Below are 17,502 nucleotides of genomic sequence, written 5' to 3' on the forward strand. Positions count from 1 at the left end.
GAGATTATACCTAAAATCACACCAGACACCGGATAAGACAGGGAAATTACACCAGATATAACTGGCTGACCGTAGCCCCCCGGCACATAGACTATTGCAGCACAGGTACTGGAGACTGAGACGGGGGGTCGGGGACACTGTGGCCCCGTCCAAAGTGCTTTGCCAAAGCACAGCCCCCACACCACCAAAAGGATATCAGCAGACCACCAACTTGCTACCCTAAGACAAGTGCGAGCATAGCCCACGAAGATACCCCACCCACTGCCCGAGGACATGAAAAAAGATCACGTCAGTGACTCAACCAACTCATGTTGAGTATAGTGAAGGAAGCCTGGCACAACATGATGCACCCCTCCCAAGGACGGCATGGGAGAGCACAAGCAAGCCAGTGACTCAGCCCCCGTAATAGGGTCAGAGGCAGAGAATCCCAGTGGAGAGACAGCCAGGATGGTTCGTCATTCCAGTGCCTTGCCATTCAGCTTCACACGCTGGACCAGACAACACTCAATCATAGGACCTACTGAAGAGATGAGTCTTCAGTAAGGACTTAAAGGTTGAGACCGAGTCTGCCTCTCTCACATAGATCGGCAGACCCTTCCATAAAAATGGAGCTTTATGGAAGAAAGCCCCGCCTCCAGCTCTTTGCTTAGAAATTCTAAGAAAATTAAGTAGGCCTGCATCTTGTGACTGTAGCATACGTGTACGGATGTACGGCAGGACCAAATCAGCGAGATAGGTCCATGTAAGGAGCAAGTCCATGTAATACTTGGTAGGTTAGAAGTAAAACCTTGAAATCAGCCCTCGGCTTAACAGAAAGCCAGTGTAGAGAGGCTAGCACTGGAGTAATATGATCATTTTTGGGGGTTCTAGTCAAGATTCTAACAGCGATATGTAGCACTAGCTGAAGTTTATTTAGCGCTATCCAGGTAGACAAAGAGTGGAGCGTTGCAGTAGTTTAATGTTGATGTGACATTAGCATGGCTTAGATTTTCTGCGTTATTTTTGGTAAAGAGTGTCCGATTGTTTTGCAATGTTACGAACATGTAAAAAGGTCCTGAAATATTTTGAATATGTTCGTCAAAAGAAATATCAGGATCCAGAGTAACGCCAATGTCCTTCAAAGTTTTATTTGAGACGACTGTACAACCATCAAGATTCATTGTCAGATCCGACAGAAGATTTCTTTGTTTCTTGGGACCTAGAACTAGCATCTCTGTTTTGTCCGAGTTTAAAAGTGGAACATAAGCCGCCATCCACTTCCTTATGTCTGAAACACAGGCTTCCAGGGTAGGTGATTTTGGAGCTTCACCATGTTTCATCAAAATATACAGCTGTGTGTCATCTGCATAGCAGTGAAAGTTGACATTGTGTTTCCAAATACACCCAATCACTACATAGATACGTGGCGTCCTTACTAACTCAGTTGCCGGAGAGGAAGGAAACAGCTGAGGGATTTCACCATGAGACCAATGGTGACTTTTACAGAGTTTACTGGCTATGATAGAAGAAAACTGAGGATGGATCAACAACATTTTAGTTCCTCCACAATACTAACCTAATTGACAGAGTGACAAGAAGGAAGCCTGTACACAAAAAAATATTCCAAAACATGCATCCAGTTTGCAACAAGGCACCAATGTAATATTGCTAAATATTTATACTTTGATTTACTGAGTACCATTCTCCATATTTTCAAACATAGTGGTGGCTGCATCGTGTTAAGAATATGCTTGTAATCATTAAGGAGTTTTTCAGGATAAAAAAAAAGAAGCAGAATGGAGCTAAGCACAGGAAAAATCCTAGAGGAAAACCTGCTTTCCACCAGACACTGGGAGATTAATTCACCTTTGTTCGAATTTTTCTTTTACTTTGAAATTACAGAGTATTCTGTGTAGGTCGTTGACAAAAAAAAAAAAAGGAAAATTAAAACCAATTTTAATCCCACTTTGTAATACAACAAAATGTGGGGAAGAAATCAAGGGGTGTGAACACTTTCTGAAGGAACCGTTTCCTTCATATTTCTCAACTCTCAATATTTAGCTCAATGGCAACTATTTTAAAACGAAGGAATTTGAAATGGCTTTGAGATATGCAGCGGTAACACGCTCTAAATCCTCACCGGCCATTACGAGCCCATAGGCCAATAGGTAGCCTACAATTGCAAAGTTTTTTAAACATTTACTGTTGGATGAATACATGGCTAGTAACAGTGGGTATTGTATTTAGAGTTAGAGATCTAGATTAAGGATGAAGCGTTTACCGGTTTCACGATAAACCACGGTAACATTCCAGACGGTTTGTATTACCGTTTCAAATGTTAATTATCATTAAAACCGTGTTTGATTACCACAGTTTGAAAAACTCATGGTAAATACTGTGCAGCATCAATCAAAGTCTGCAACAGTCTGACGCAGACGCAACGTGAGTTTTGTTTTGTGTGAAAACATGGAGGAAGGCAGTACAGCGCTCAGATTCTTCAGCCTTCAAAGAGGACCAAATCTGAAGTGTGGTCGTATTTTGGGTTTTACAAGAGTGCTGAGGGAAACTTAATCGAAGGTGATCAACCCTGTCTGCAGAATATGCAAAAAAAAGAAAACGCACTTCAAATCTCTCGAGTCATCTTCGTGACCACCACCCGCTACTTTATAGCGAATGCAAGGTAAGTTAACTTTTACCTCAATGCATGATGTGGGGACTTCGGAATGGGGGGAAAATGTCATAGTTTGTCTAACTTGCTAATAGCTTGTCAATAATGTAAACTGAAGCTTTCAGTGTTACTTACTGTTGTAAAACACTACGCGTTGTTCTGCTGCTGTATGTGTCGTGTGTCTGCAGACTCTATTCGCCCATTACACACGATAACACCTTATGTAGTTTAGTCACCCATTACACACGATAACACCTTATGTAGTTTAGTCACCCATTACACACGATAACACCTTATGTAGTTTAGTCACCCATTACACACGATAACACCTTATGTAGTTTAGTCACCCATTACACACGATAACACCTTATGTAGTTTAGTCACCCATTACACACGATAACACCTTATGTAGTTTAGTCACCCATTACACACGATAACACCTTATGTAGTTTAGTCACCCATTACACACGATAACACCTTATGTAGTTTAGTCACCCATTACACACGATAACACCTTATGTAGTTTAGTCACCCATTACACACGATAACACCTTATGTAGTTTAGTCACCCATTACACACGATAACACCTTATGTAGTTTAGTCACCCATTACACACGATAACACCTTATGTAGTTTAGTCACCCATTACACACGATAACACGTTATGTAGTTTAGTCACCCAGTACACACGATAACACCTTATGTAGTTTAGTCACCCATTACACACGATAACACCTTATGTAGTTTAGTCACCCATTACACACGATAACACCTTATGTAGTTTAGTCACCCATTACACACGATAACACCTTATGTAGTTTAGTCACCCATTACACACGATAACACCTTATGTAGTTTAGTCACCCATTACACACGATAACACCTTATGTAGTTTAGTCACCCATTACACACGATAACACCTTATGTAGTTTAGTCACCCATTACACACGATAACACCTTATGTAGTTTAGTCACCCATTACACACGATAACACCTTATGTAGTTTAGTCACCCATTACACACGATAACACCTTATGTAGTTTAGTCACCCATTACACACGATAACACCTTATGTAGTTTAGTCACCCATTACACACGATAACACCTTATGTAGTTTAGTCACCCATTACACACGATAACACGTTATGTAGTTTAGTCACCCAGTACACACGATAACACCTTATGTAGTTTAGTCACCCATTACACACGATAACACCTTATGTAGTTTAGTCACCCATTACACACGATAACACCTTATGTAGTTTAGTCACCCATTACACACGATAACACCTTATGTAGTTTAGTCACCCATTACACACGATAACACCTTATGTAGTTTAGTCACCCATTAAACACGATAACACCTTATGTAGTTTAGTCAACCATTACACACGATAACACCTTATGTAGTTTAGTCACCCATTACAGACGATAACACTTTATGTAGTTTAGTCACCCAACCAACATATTTTGTTCATTTAAAATCCGTCAGTCGTCGAATTGGTTGTAAAAGTGTTCCAACAGGAGACTCCTATACAAGACTCCTTTAATGATGTCAATTGTTGGGCTCATTGCAATTACTATCACTGTCTACTTAAGACTCATTTGTATTTATGTAAATTTGTGCATGGGGTCATTGCATATAGTAAAATGCAACATTGAAGATAGACTGTGTGTGTGTGTGTGAATAATTATAACAATAATTCTAATGTAACAACACCAATAATAATAATAATAATAATAATAATATATTTGCCATTGACTTGTTTACAGAGTGGCCATGCAGCAGGCAAACCCAGTGATGCTACTGGTCCCTCCTCATCTACAGTTGTGACACAGACACTCCAGCAAAGGCAGGCTACTTATGCATCCACATCAAAAAATGCAAAAGACCTCACTGCAGCTCTTTTATATTACATTACAAAGGACATGATGCCATTTCAAACTGTTGAGAGGCCTGGCTTTCTGAGGCTGATGAAGGCTGTCGTGCCTCGAGGCCTGGCTTTCTGAGGCTGATGAAGGCTGTCGTGCCTCGAGGCCTGGCTTTCTGAGGCTGATGAAGGCTGTCGTGCCTCGAGGCCTGGCTTTCTGAGGCTGATGAAGGCTGCCGTGCCTCGAGGCCTGGCTTTCTGAGGCTGATGAAGGCTGCCGTGCCTCGAGGCCTGGCTTTCTGAGGCTGATGAAGGCTGCCGTGCCTCGAGGCCTGGCTTTCTGAGGCTGATGAAGGCTGCCGTGCCTCGAGGCCTGGCTTTCTGAGGCTGATGAAGGCTGCCGTGCCTCGAGGCCTGGCTTTCTGAGGCTGATGAAGGCTGCCGTGCCTCACTAAAAAGTGCCATCGCGAACATTCTTTTCCAAGCCTGAAGTCCCAAACTTGTACTACCAGGTTAAAGCTGATGTTGGAAAAAGTTTGGCTCAAGACAAATGGTTTTCTGCAACTACTGACCTCTGGAACAGTGAAAGCTGGGGGTGGTCAACCCTACAACTGTGGAACCCTATAACTGTGGAAACACAGTTGTTCCTAGAAGATCACTCGGCTCACAACATCAGAGAGTTTTTTGAGAATATTTTGGAAGAGTGGGGGGGTCAACAAAAATACCTGGTCTACATAACCACAGACAACGCAACAAACATGATCAAGGCTTTTGAAAAGTGCCCAGATCTATGGCTTGGGTGTTTTGAACATCTGAACATCTGAAAGGCTCTGAAAATTCAGAGAGTTGACATAGCAGTCAAGGCCTGCCGTCATCTGGTCCAAGGCTTCTCACGGAGCTGGAAGAGAAGGAGAGAACTTGAGAGAAAAGCAAGCTGCCCTCAACATGCCACAGAAAGCTCTGATCCATGATGATGTGGTGACTAGATGGCGATCTACACACAAGATGCTTGAGCGTTTCCTCAGCCAACAGCAGCCAGTCTGTGCGACACTGGCTGGAGAAAGAGGAAGATGGCATCTGATGCCCAAGGATGCCTACATAAGTGTCATGGAGCAACTGTGCCAGCTCCTTGAACCTCTGAGCAAGTTTATAGATGCACTTGCCTCAGAGACACAGGTGACGCTGTCAGCCATCAAGCCGGTTCTGGACCACGTCACCCGTGATGTTCTGGTGGAAAAGGATACAGAGCCATCCCTGACCAAGGAGATGATACGGAGCCATCCCTGACCAGGGAGATGAAAAGGATACAGAGCCATCCCTGACCAAGGAGATGATACGGAGCCATCCCTGACCAGGGAGATGAAAAGGATACAGAGCCATCCCTGACCAAGGAGATGATACGGAGCCATCCCTGACCAGGGAGATGAAAAGGATACAGAGCCATCCCTGACCAAGGAGATGATACGGAGCCATCCCTGACCAAGGAGATGATACGGAGCCATCCCTGACCAGGGAGATGAAAAGGATACAGAGCCATCCCTGACCAAGGAGATGATACGGAGCCATCCCTGACCAAGGAGATGATACGGAGCCATCCCTGACCAAGGAGATGATACGGAGCCATCCCTGACCAAGGAGATGATACGGAGCCATCCCTGACCAGGGAGATGAAAAGGATACAGAGCCATCCCTGACCAAGGAGATGATACGGAGCCATCCCTGACCAAGGAGATGATACGGAGCCATCCCTGACCAGGGAGATGAAAAGGATACAGAGCCATCCCTGACCAAGGAGATGATACGGAGCCATCCCTGACCAAGGAGATGATACGGCGCCATCCCTGACCAGGGAGATGAAAAGGATACGGAGCCATCCCTGACCAGGGAGATGAAAAGGATACGGAGCCATCCCTGACCAGGGAGATGAAAAGGATACGGAGCCATCCCTGACCAGGGAGATGAAAAGGATACAGAGCCATCCCTGACCAGGGAGATGAAAAGGATACGGAGCCATCCCTGACCAGGGAGATGAAAAGGATACGGAGCCATCCCTGACCAGGGAGATGAAAAGGATACAGAGCCATCCCTGACCAGGGAGATGAAAAGGATACGGAGCCATCCCTGACCAAGGAGATGATACGGAGCCATCCCTGACCAAGGAGATGATACGGAGCCATCCCTGACCAAGGAGATGATACGGAGCCATCCCTGACCAGGGAGATGAAAAGGATACAGAGCCATCCCTGACCAGGGAGATGAAAAGGATACAGAGCCATCCCTGACCAGGGAGATGAAAAGGATACGGAGCCATCCCTGACCAGGGAGATGAAAAGGATACGGAGCCATCCCTGACCAGGGAGAGAGTACGGAGCCATCCCTGACCAAGGAGATAGTACGGAGCCATCCCTGACCAAGGAGATGATACGGAGCCATCCCTGACCAAGGAGATGATACGGAGCCATCCCTGACCAAGGAGATGATACGGAGCCATCCCTGACCAAGGAGATGATACGGAGCCATCCCTGACCAAGGAGATGATACGGAGCCATCCCTGACCAAGGAGATGATACGGAGCCATCCCTGACCAAGGAGGTGATACGGAGCCATCCCTGACCAAGGAGGTGATACGGAGCCATCCCAAATACTTATTTTCCACCATAATTTGCAAATACATTCATAAAAAATCATACAATATGATTTTCTTGATTTTCTTTCTCATTTTGTCTGTCATAGTTGAAGTGTACTTATGATGAAAATTACAGGCCTATCTCATCTTTTTAAAGTGGGAGAACTTGCACAAATGGTGGCTGACTAAATACTTTTTTCCCCCACTGTAGATGTACACTACCATTCAAAAGTTTAGGGTCACTTAGAAATGTCCTTGTTTTTGAAAGAGAAAATATGTTGTTGTCCATTAAAATAACATAACATTGATCAGAAATAGGGTGTAGACATTGTTTATATTGTAAATGACTATTGTAGCTGGAAACGGCAGATTTTTTTATGAAATATCTACACTGGTCCCGATAACAACACCCACCCGTAGCACGCGCTCCAGCAGGTATATGTCACTGGTCACCCCCAAAGCCAACACCTCCTTTGGCTGCCTTTCCTTCCAGTTCTCTGCTGCTAATGACTGGAACGAATTGCAAAAATTGCTGAAGCTGGAGACTTATATTTCCCTCATTAACTTTAAACATCAACTGTCTGAGCAGCTAACCGATCGCTGCAGCTGTTCATAGCCCATCTGTAAATAGCCCATCCAATCTCCCTACCTCATCCCCATATTGTTTTTATTTACTTTTCTGCTCTTTTGCACATCAGTATTTCTACTTGCCATCACCATCTGCTCATCTATCACTCCAGTGTTAATCTGCTAAATTGTAATTACTTCACTATTATGGCCTATTTATTGCCTTACCTCATCACTCCATTTGCACCCACTGTATATAGACTATTTTTTGTGTTATTGACTGTACGCTTGTTTATTCCATGTGTAACTTTGTGTTGTTTGTGTCGCAGGTATCTTATCTTGGCCAGGTTGCAGTTGTAAATGAGAACAAGTTCTCAACTATCCTTCCTGGTTAAATAAAGGTGAAATAAAAATAAAATAAATAAACATAGGTGTAAAGAGGCGTTCCAATGGCACGTTGTATTAGCCAATCCAAGTTTATCGTTTTAAAAGGCTAATTGATCATTAGACAACCCTTTTCCAATTATGTTAGCACAGCTGAAAACTGTTGTTCTGATTTAAAGAAACAATAAAACTGTCCCTCTTTAGACTAGTTGAGTATCTGGAGCATCAGCATGTGTGGGTTCGATTGCTGACTCAAAATGGCCAGAAACAAAGTACTTTCTTCTGAAACTCAGTCTATTCTTGTTCTGAGAAATGAAGGCTATTACATGCGAGAAATTGCCAAGAAACTGAAGATCTCGTACAATGCTGTGTACTACTCCCTTCACAGAACGGCACAAACTGGCTCTAACCAGAATAGAAAGAGGGGTGGGAGGGCCCTGTGCACAACTGAACAAGAGGACAAGTACATGAGAGTGTCTCGTTTGAGAAGCAGACGCCTCACAAGTCCTCAACTGGCAGCTTAATTAAATATTACCCGCAAAACACCAATCTCAACATCAACAGGAAAGAGGTGACCCCGGGATGCTGGCCTTATAGTCAGAGTTCCTCTGTCCAGTGTCTGTGTTCTTTTGCCCATCTTAATCTTTTATTTTTATTGGCCAGTCTGAGATATGGCTTTTTCTTTGCAACTCTGCCTAGAAGGCCAGCATCCCAGATTCGCCTCTTCACTGTTAACGATGAGACTGGTGTAAACTTATACGATCGTATAAGTTTACACATCAAAATATCTTGATTCACGCATTCCTGCTTGGATGTTAAATGAAGCAACTTGTTTCTTGAATACCTCAGTTGTCTATTCTTTACACTTCTTAAAGTTGGATTCTTTATGAATTGGATTCGTAACATATCAGACCATTTTGTTTATTTTTTTGCAGGATGTAACATATCATATGAAATTGAAGACATACTGTAGTAAGCAATTGGATGGAAAAGTTATGACACCAGGGGAAAATGTTAGTCAGGATCCCTGTAATAGTAATTAAAGGGATACTTCAGGATTTTGGCAATGAGGCCCTTTATCTACTTGCCCAGATTTAGATGAACTCATGGATACCATTTTGATGTCTCTGTGTCCAGTATGAACGTTAGAAGTAGTTTCGCCAGCCAATGCTAACTAGCGTTAGCTCAAGGACTGGAAGTCTATGGGTATCTACTAGCATTCTAACCTACCTCGAACTTCCTTCATACTGGACACAAAGACATAACAATGGTATCCGGTGGGAGTTGGCAGCAGGCACTGTGATATGGGCTGGTGTGTATAAAGTGCCAGGGACGGATTCTTGTCCCAGTCCATCCCTGATAAGAAGCTGTTGCTGCGTTCTTTGTGTTTCTATGGAGGCTGTATCTCTTAATGTTATGGTTTTGATCGTAAAGACTATCAACTGGAAAATTAGCACCACAGTGTTACACTCCAAACTTGTTTCAATATTTCAATATTATTTTACCAAGGTCAATTCCCATTTTTTAAAGCACAGAACTGTCGTACTCCGAAGACAGGCAGCTGGAGGTCTGGGTATAAGCATCAAAGTAAGTGGTTCATTTTCATCAATAAAAATATTGGGCCGTTATTAGGAGATTTGAATGCATACATGGTATTGATGAGGAAGTTCCTGGTACTGTGTCTGCTAGATCAACGTACAGTTCACATATGGTACAGATAAGGAAGTTACTGTGTCAGCTACAGTTGAAAGTCGGAGGTTTACATACACCTTAGCCAAATACATTTAAACTCAGATTTTCAAAATTCCTATAATTTAATCCAAGTAACAATTCCCTGTTTTAGGTCCAGTTATGATCACCGCTTTATTTTAAGAATGTGAAATGTCAGAATAATAGTAGAGAGAATAATTTCAGCTTTTATTTATTTTATCACATTCCCAGTGGGTCAGAAGTTTACATAAACTCAATTAGTATTTGGAAGCATTGCCTTTAAATTGTTTAACTTGGATCAAACTTTTCGGGAAGCCTTCCACAAGCTTCCCACAGTAAGTTGGGTGAATTTTGGCCCATTCCTCCTGACAGAGCTGGTATAACTGAGTCAGGTTTGTAGGCCTCCTTGCTCGCACACGCTTTTTCAGATCTGCCCACGAATGTTCTATAGGATTGAGGTCAGGGCTTTGTGATGGCCACTCCAATACCTTGACTTTGTTGTCTTTAAGCCATTTTGCCACAACTTTGGAAGTATGCTTGGGGTCATTGTTCATTTGGAAGACCCAGCTTTAACTTCCTGACTGATGTCTTGAGATATTTTTTTTCTCAATATATACACATAATTTTCCTCCCTCATGATGCCATCTATTTTGTGAAAAGCACCAGTCCCTCCTGCAGCAAAGCACCTCCACAACATAATGCTGCCACCCCCGTGCTTCACGGTTGGGATGGTGTTCTTCGGCTTGCAAGCCTCCCCCTTTTTCCTCCAAACAGTTCTATTTTTGTTTCATCAGACCAGAGGACATTTCTCCAAAAAGTACAATCTTTGTCCCCATGTGGAGTTGCAAACCGCAGTCTGGCTTTTTATGGTGGTTTTGGAGCAGTGGCTTCTTCCTTGCTGAGCATCCTTTCAGGCTATGTCGATATAGGACTCATTTTACTGTGGATATAGATACTTTTTTTTACAAGGTCCTTTGCTGTTGTTCTGGGATTCACACCAAAGTACGTTCATCTTTAGGAGACAGAACACTTCTTCTTCCTGAGCGGTATGATGGCTGCGTGGTCCCATGGTGTTTATACTTGCGTACTATTATTTGTACAGATGAACGTGGTACCTTCAGGTGTTTGGAAATTGTTCCCAAGGACGAACCAGACTTGTGGAGGTCTACAATTTTTTTCAGAGGTCTTGGCTGATTTCTTTTGATTTTCCCATGATGTCAAGCAAAGAGGCACTGAGTTTTAAGGTAGGCCTTGAAATACATCCACAGGTACACCTCCAATTGACTCAAATTATGTAAATTATGTCAATTAGCCTATCAGAAGCTTCTAAGCCACATCATTTTCTGGAATTTTCGAAGCTGTTTAAAGGCACAGTCAACTTAGTGTATGTAAACTTCTGACCCACTGAAATTGTGATACAGTGAATTATAAGTGAAATAATCTGTCTGTAAACAATTGTTGGAAAAATTACTTGTGTCATGCACAAAGTCAATGTCCTTAACCGACTTGCCAAAACTATAGTTTGTTAACAAAAAATTTGTGGAGAGGTTGAAAAACGAGTTTTAATGACTCCAACTTAAGGGTATGTAAACTTCCGACTTCAACTGTATATCAACGTACAGTTCTTTGTGGAATGAAACTTTGATCTGCTTGCTTGTTCAGTGCATATTTTCCGTAGATTTATATAAATGTTACACTTTGTGATTAATAATGATCTTTCTCTTGTGACTCTCAGGGCGGTGCTGAGCATAAAGTGCCTGTGGTCATTTCAAAGATGTTTAAAGATCGAGCAGGTAAGTATTGAATGTTTCTCCCAGTGATGTGGACTGAATCAACCGTCAGTGATGTGGACTGAAACATCTGACATTTACACTGCTGTTAAGAAGGATATCAATTTACAACATTTTAGGTTAAGTTGCTTCTTTGTCATGCAGCTACTGTATGACCACTAAACCAGAATGCAGTTACTGTATGACCACTAAACCAGAATGCAGCTACTGTATGACCACTAAACCAGAATGCAGTTACTGTATGACCACTAAACCAGAATGCAGTTACTGTATGACCACTAAACCAGAATGCAGCTACTGTATGACCACTAAACCAGAATGCAGTTACTGTATGACCACTAAACCAGAATGCAGTTACTGTATGACCACTAAACCAGAATGCAGTTACTGTATGACCACTAAACCAGAATGCAGCTACTGTATGACCACTAAACCAGAATGCAGCTACTGTATGACCACTAAACCAGAATGCAGTTACTGTATGACCACTAAACCAGAATGCAGTTACTGTATGACCACTAAACCAGAATGCAGTTACTGTATGACTACTAAACCAGAATGCAGCTACTGTATGACCACTAAACCAGAATGCAGCTACTGTATGACTACTAAACCAGAATGCAGCTACTATATGACCACTAAACCAGAATGCAGTTACTGTATGACCACTAAACCAGAATGCAGCTACTGTATGACCACTAAACCAGAATGCAGTTACTGTATGACCACTAAACCAGAATGCAGCTACTGTATGACCACTAAACCAGAATGCAGCTACTGTATGACTACTAAACCAGAATGCAGCTACTGTATGACCACTAAACCAGAATGCAGTTACTGTATGACCACTAAACCAGAATGCAGCTACTGTATGACCACTAAACCAGAATGCAGCTACTGTATGACTACTAAACCAGAATGCAGCTACTATATGACCACTAAACCAGAATGCAGTTACTGTATGACCACTAAACCAGAATGCAGCTACTGTATGACCACTAAACCAGAATGCAGTTACTGTATGACCACTAAACCAGAATGCAGCTACTGTATGACCACTAAACCAGAATGCAGCTACTGTATGACTACTAAACCAGAATGCAGCTACTGTATGACCACTAAACCAGAATGCAGTTACTGTATGACCACTAAACCAGAATGCAGCTACTGTATGACCACTAAACCAGAATGCAGCTACTGTATGACCACTAAACCAGAATGCAGCTACTGTATGACTACTAAACCAGAATGCAGCTACTGTATGACCACTAAACCAGAATGCAGCTACTGTATGACCACTAAACCAGAATGCAGTTACTGTATGACTACTAAACCAGAATGCAGTTACTGTATGACCACTAAACCAGAATGCAGTTGCTCAGGTATAGATGGAAATCTGCTGATGAGGTATAAATCAGTGGTTTAATTGTAATGGATAGAAACTAGACACGTTCTGTTTCAACTTAGCTGTTAGAACCCCCCCCCCCCCCCTTCTGTAAGTGAAAGAATGAATTCATGCCTCTAATAACCCAGAGAGTAAGTTAACATCCTGTCTTTAATAACCCAGAGAGGAAGTTAACATCTTGCCTCTAATAACCCAGAGAGGAAGCTAACATCCTGCCTCTAATAACCCAGAGAGGATGTTAACGTCCTGCCTCTAATAACCAGGATAGGAAGTTAACATCCTGCCTCTAATAACCCAGAGAGGAATATGGCTTTAATAAACCAGAGAGGAAGTTAACATTCTGCCTCTAATAACCCAGAGAGGAAGTTAACATCCTGCCTCTAATAACCCAGAGAGGAAGTTAACATCCTGCCTTTAATAACCTAGAGAGGAAGTTAACATCCTGCCTCTAATAACCCGGAGAGGATGTTAACGTCCTGCCTCTAATAACCCAGATAGGAAGTTAACATCCTGCCTCTAATAACCCAGAGAGGAATATGGCTTTAATAAACCAGAGAGGAAGTTAACATCCTGCCTCTAATAACCCAGAGAGGAAGTTAACATCCTGCCTTTAATAACCTAGAGAGGAAGTTAACATCCTGCCTCTAATAACCCAGAGAGGATGTTAACGTCCTGCCTCTAATAACCCAGATAGGAAGTTAACATCCTGCCTCTAATAACCCAGAGAGGATGTTAACATCCTGCCTCTAATAACCCAGAGAGGAATATGTCTTTAATAAACCAGAGAGAAACATGTCTTTAATTAACCAGAGAGAAACATGTCTTTAATTAACCAGAGAGGAACATGCATTTAATTAACCAGAGAGGAACATGTATTTAATTAACCAGAGAGGAACATGTCTTTAATTAACCAGAGAGGAACATGTCTTTAATTAACCAGAGAGGAACATGTCTTTAAGTAACCAGAGAGGAACATGTCTTTAATTAACCAGAGAGGAACATGTCTTTAATTAACCAGAGAGGAATCAAATCAAATCAAATCAAATGTATTTATATATCCCTTCGTACATCAGCTGATATCTCAAAGTGCTGTACAGAAACCCAGCCTAAAACCCCAAACAGCAAGCAATGCAGGTGTAGATACACGGTGGCTAGGAAAAACTCCCTAGAAAGGCTAAAACCTAGAGAGGAACCAGGCTATGTGGGGTGGCCAGTCCTCTTCTGGCTGTGCCGGGTGGAGATTATAACAGAACATGGCCAAGATGTTCAAATGTTCATAAATGACCAGCATGGTCGTATAATAATAAGGCAGAACAGTTGAAACTGGAGCAGCAACATGGTCAGATGGACTGGGGACAGCAAGGAGTCATCATGTCAGGTAGTCCTGGGGCATGGTCCTAGGGCTCAGGTCCTCCGAGAGAGAGAAAGAAAGAGAGAAGGAGAGAATTAGAGAACGCACACTTAGATTCACACAGGACACCGAATAGGACAGGAGAAGTACTCCAGATATAACAAACTGACCCTAGGAACATGTCTTTAATTAACCAGAGAGGAACATGTCTTTAATTAACCAGAGAGGAACATGTCTTTAATTAACCAGAGAGGAACATGTCTTTAATTAACCAGAGAGGAACATGTCTTTAATTAACCAGAGAGGAACATGTCTTTAATTAACCAGAGAGGAACATGTCTTTAATTAACCAGAGAGGAACATGTCTTTAATTAACCAGAGAGGAACATGTCTTTAATTAACCAGAGAGGAACATGTCTTTAATTAACCAGAGAGGAACATGTCTTTAATTAACCAGAGAGGAACATGTCTTTAATTAACCAGAGAGGAACATGTCTTTAATTAACCAGAGACGAACATGTCTTTAATTAACCAGATAGGAACATGTCTTTAATTAACCAGAGAGGAAAGTTAACGTCCTGCTTCTAATAAACCATAGACGAACATGTCTTTAATTAACTAGAGGAAAGTTAACATCCTTCTTCAGAGAGCCATGGAAATCTTTTCACCAGTTAAGAAGTTTCATTGTTTTGTAAATCGCTGCTGCAAATTACTTATTAGTTCCATATTTCATGGTTTCCTGTGTTCCTGAGAGCTCTATGGTGTCAGTGGAGATTAAGCAGACAGGAACATTGATTGCTATTTCCATCGTGAATGGGAATTAGTAATTATTTTCTAATGTTTTCATTAACCTTTGACACTCAACGATTGCCTCCTGCAGCAGATCAAACTGGGAAGCTATTCGTCGGGGACGCTATGTTACAGGTTAGTGCACTGGCTCTTAGCTTTTATCTGTCAAAGCTGCCTGAGGTCAGAGGTCAGAGACAGAGAGATATGCTCTTTTGAATTTGAATTGAGCTTCCCTCTTCCATTGGAGTGTGAGTTGTAATTTCAAAAGATGCTATTTGACCCTGCTACAAAATACATACAATTTGAATTTGATCATAGATCCAACCGATAAACAAAAATGTATATTTATTTGCTTAACTTTTCTGCTCTGTGTGTCTCTCATCAGATTCAACGCGTGGCTGTAAAATAACCAAACAATATTTACAATGACACTTTTGAATCAGTTAGTTTGCTAACTGTGCTTCATACTTTCTCCTTTACTCTGTTTAGATCAATGGCATTAATGTTGAACATTGTAGTCATGAAGAAGTTGTGAGTATAATTTAATTAGCTGCTGCACAGACATTGTCACGTACTCTTTTCCCAGATTTGAAAGCAAAATCATTCCATGTGATTGCCAAAAGCTGAGACATGCTTCGTCAAGCGAACAGCTCTGTCATGTCATACAGGAGACTAATTTAGTTTGTCTTGTTTTCTCGTCCTGACTGTGACAAATCGATATGGAGTATATTCATTAGACAAAAGCTGCACAGAACTTGAGTCTCCGAGTTTAGGGGAACTATCAGCAATTCTAGCTCTCATGCTCTCTCTCTCTATCTCTCTCTCTCTCTCCTCTCCCCTCTCTCTCTGTCTCTCCTCTCCCCTCTCTCTCTGTCTCTCCTCTCCCCTCTCTCTCTGTCTCTCCTCTCCCCTCTCTCTCTGTCTCTCTCCTCTCCCCTCATTCTCTGTCTCTCCTCTCCCCTCTCTCTGTCTCTCCTCTCCTCTCTCTCTCTCTCTCTCTCTCTCTCTCTCTCTCTCTCTCTCTCTGTCTCTCTGTCTCTCTCTACTTAGCGCCAAACAGCTGTTCTCTTCTATTCACCTCCAGAACGTCAGAGACATCATGAGCAATTCATTTTGGGAAAATGTAAAGCGTATATAGCCAAGCTGTCTCAATAGTCACCGGCTATAGCAACAAGGGCAAACGACTGATGTTGTTGGGAAGAAGTAGAATATATTAATGGTTGACAATAAAGCTGAGGGTAGTTGGAAAGGAAAGGCTTTCATTTGGATACAAATCTGAAAAATAAGCATGAACATTTGTATAATTGTAGGCCTACTGCTAAAAAACAACCTTATTTCTTGACTTGGCTCTGTCTGTGCCATATCAAGTGCAGATACCTTCTAGAAATCAGATAATGGGTTTGTGTGATCTCAGACATTGAGAGAGTAATTACTGTATATTATTGGCTTGTATTTTGCTAGCTTCTCACCAGGCAAATGAATGGCTATATTTGAAGTTATAGTATTGTATGTGATTACTGAAGTGACATCAATTCAGACAGGGCTTAACTGCTGATTGCATATTCTGTATTTTGTTCAAGTGGTGCGTTGCGTGTGCTTAAGTGCTGTACAGCTACATGTACTTGTGGCTTGCTATTTTATTCATCTGAGATGACAAGCTCTCATTCTCTCTCTCATCCCCTCTCTCTCTCTCTCTCTCTCTCATCCTCACTCTCATCCTCTCTCTCTCTCTCTCTCTCTCTCTCTCTCTCTCTCTCTCTCTCTCTCTCTCTCTCTCTCTCATCCTCTCTCTCTCTCTCATCCTCTCTCTCTCTCTCATCCTCTCTCTCTCTCTCATCCTCTCTCTCTCTCTCTCTCATCCTCTCTCTCTCTCATCCTCTCTCTCTCTCTCTCTCTCATCCTCTCTCTCTCTCTCATCCTCTCTCTCTCTCTCTCATCCTCTCTCTCTCTCTCTCTCTCATCCTCTCTCTCTCTCTCATCCTCTCTCTCTCTCATCCTCTCTCTCTCTCTCTCTCTCTCTCTCTCTCATCCTCTCTCTCATCCTCTCTCTCTCTCTCTCTCATCCTCTCTCTCTCTCTCATCCTCTCTCTCTCTCATCCTCTCTCTCTCTCTCTCATCCTCTCTCTCTCTCTCTCTCATCCTCTCTCTCTCTCTCATCCTCTCTCTCTCTCTCTCATCCTCTCTCTCTCTCTCATCCTCTCTCTCTGTCTCTCTCATCCTCTCTCTCTCTCTCTCTCTCTCTCTCTCTCATCCTCTCTCTCTCTCTCTCATCCTCTCTCTCTCTCTCTCTCTCTCTCTCATCCTCTCTCTCTCTCATCCTCTCTCTCTCTCTCATCCTCTCTCTCTCTCTCATCCTCTCTC

At 42.3% G+C, this 17,502-nt stretch overlaps 1 protein-coding gene across 2 annotated transcripts in view; it reads left to right on the forward strand.

Annotated features, from left to right (window-relative positions):
• Positions 1 to 17,502, forward strand: part of sntg2 (syntrophin, gamma 2) — an 83,207-nt gene that overhangs the window by 14,632 nt on the left and 51,073 nt on the right. The window contains exons 3-6 of one of the 2 annotated variants that reach the window (XM_031787751.1): positions 9,627 to 9,683; positions 11,542 to 11,599; positions 15,233 to 15,276; positions 15,631 to 15,672. In XM_031787751.1, coding sequence (XP_031643611.1) covers positions 9,627 to 9,683; positions 11,542 to 11,599; positions 15,233 to 15,276; positions 15,631 to 15,672 — 201 coding nt within the window. The remainder of the gene's footprint in view (positions 1 to 9,626; positions 9,684 to 11,541; positions 11,600 to 15,232; positions 15,277 to 15,630; positions 15,673 to 17,502) is intronic. The other variant, XM_031787750.1, reaches the window with a different exon arrangement.

The sequence above is a fragment of the Oncorhynchus kisutch genome, linkage group LG14 (assembly GCF_002021735.2).
Source record: "Oncorhynchus kisutch isolate 150728-3 linkage group LG14, Okis_V2, whole genome shotgun sequence".
Lineage (NCBI taxonomy): Eukaryota > Metazoa > Chordata > Actinopteri > Salmoniformes > Salmonidae > Oncorhynchus > Oncorhynchus kisutch.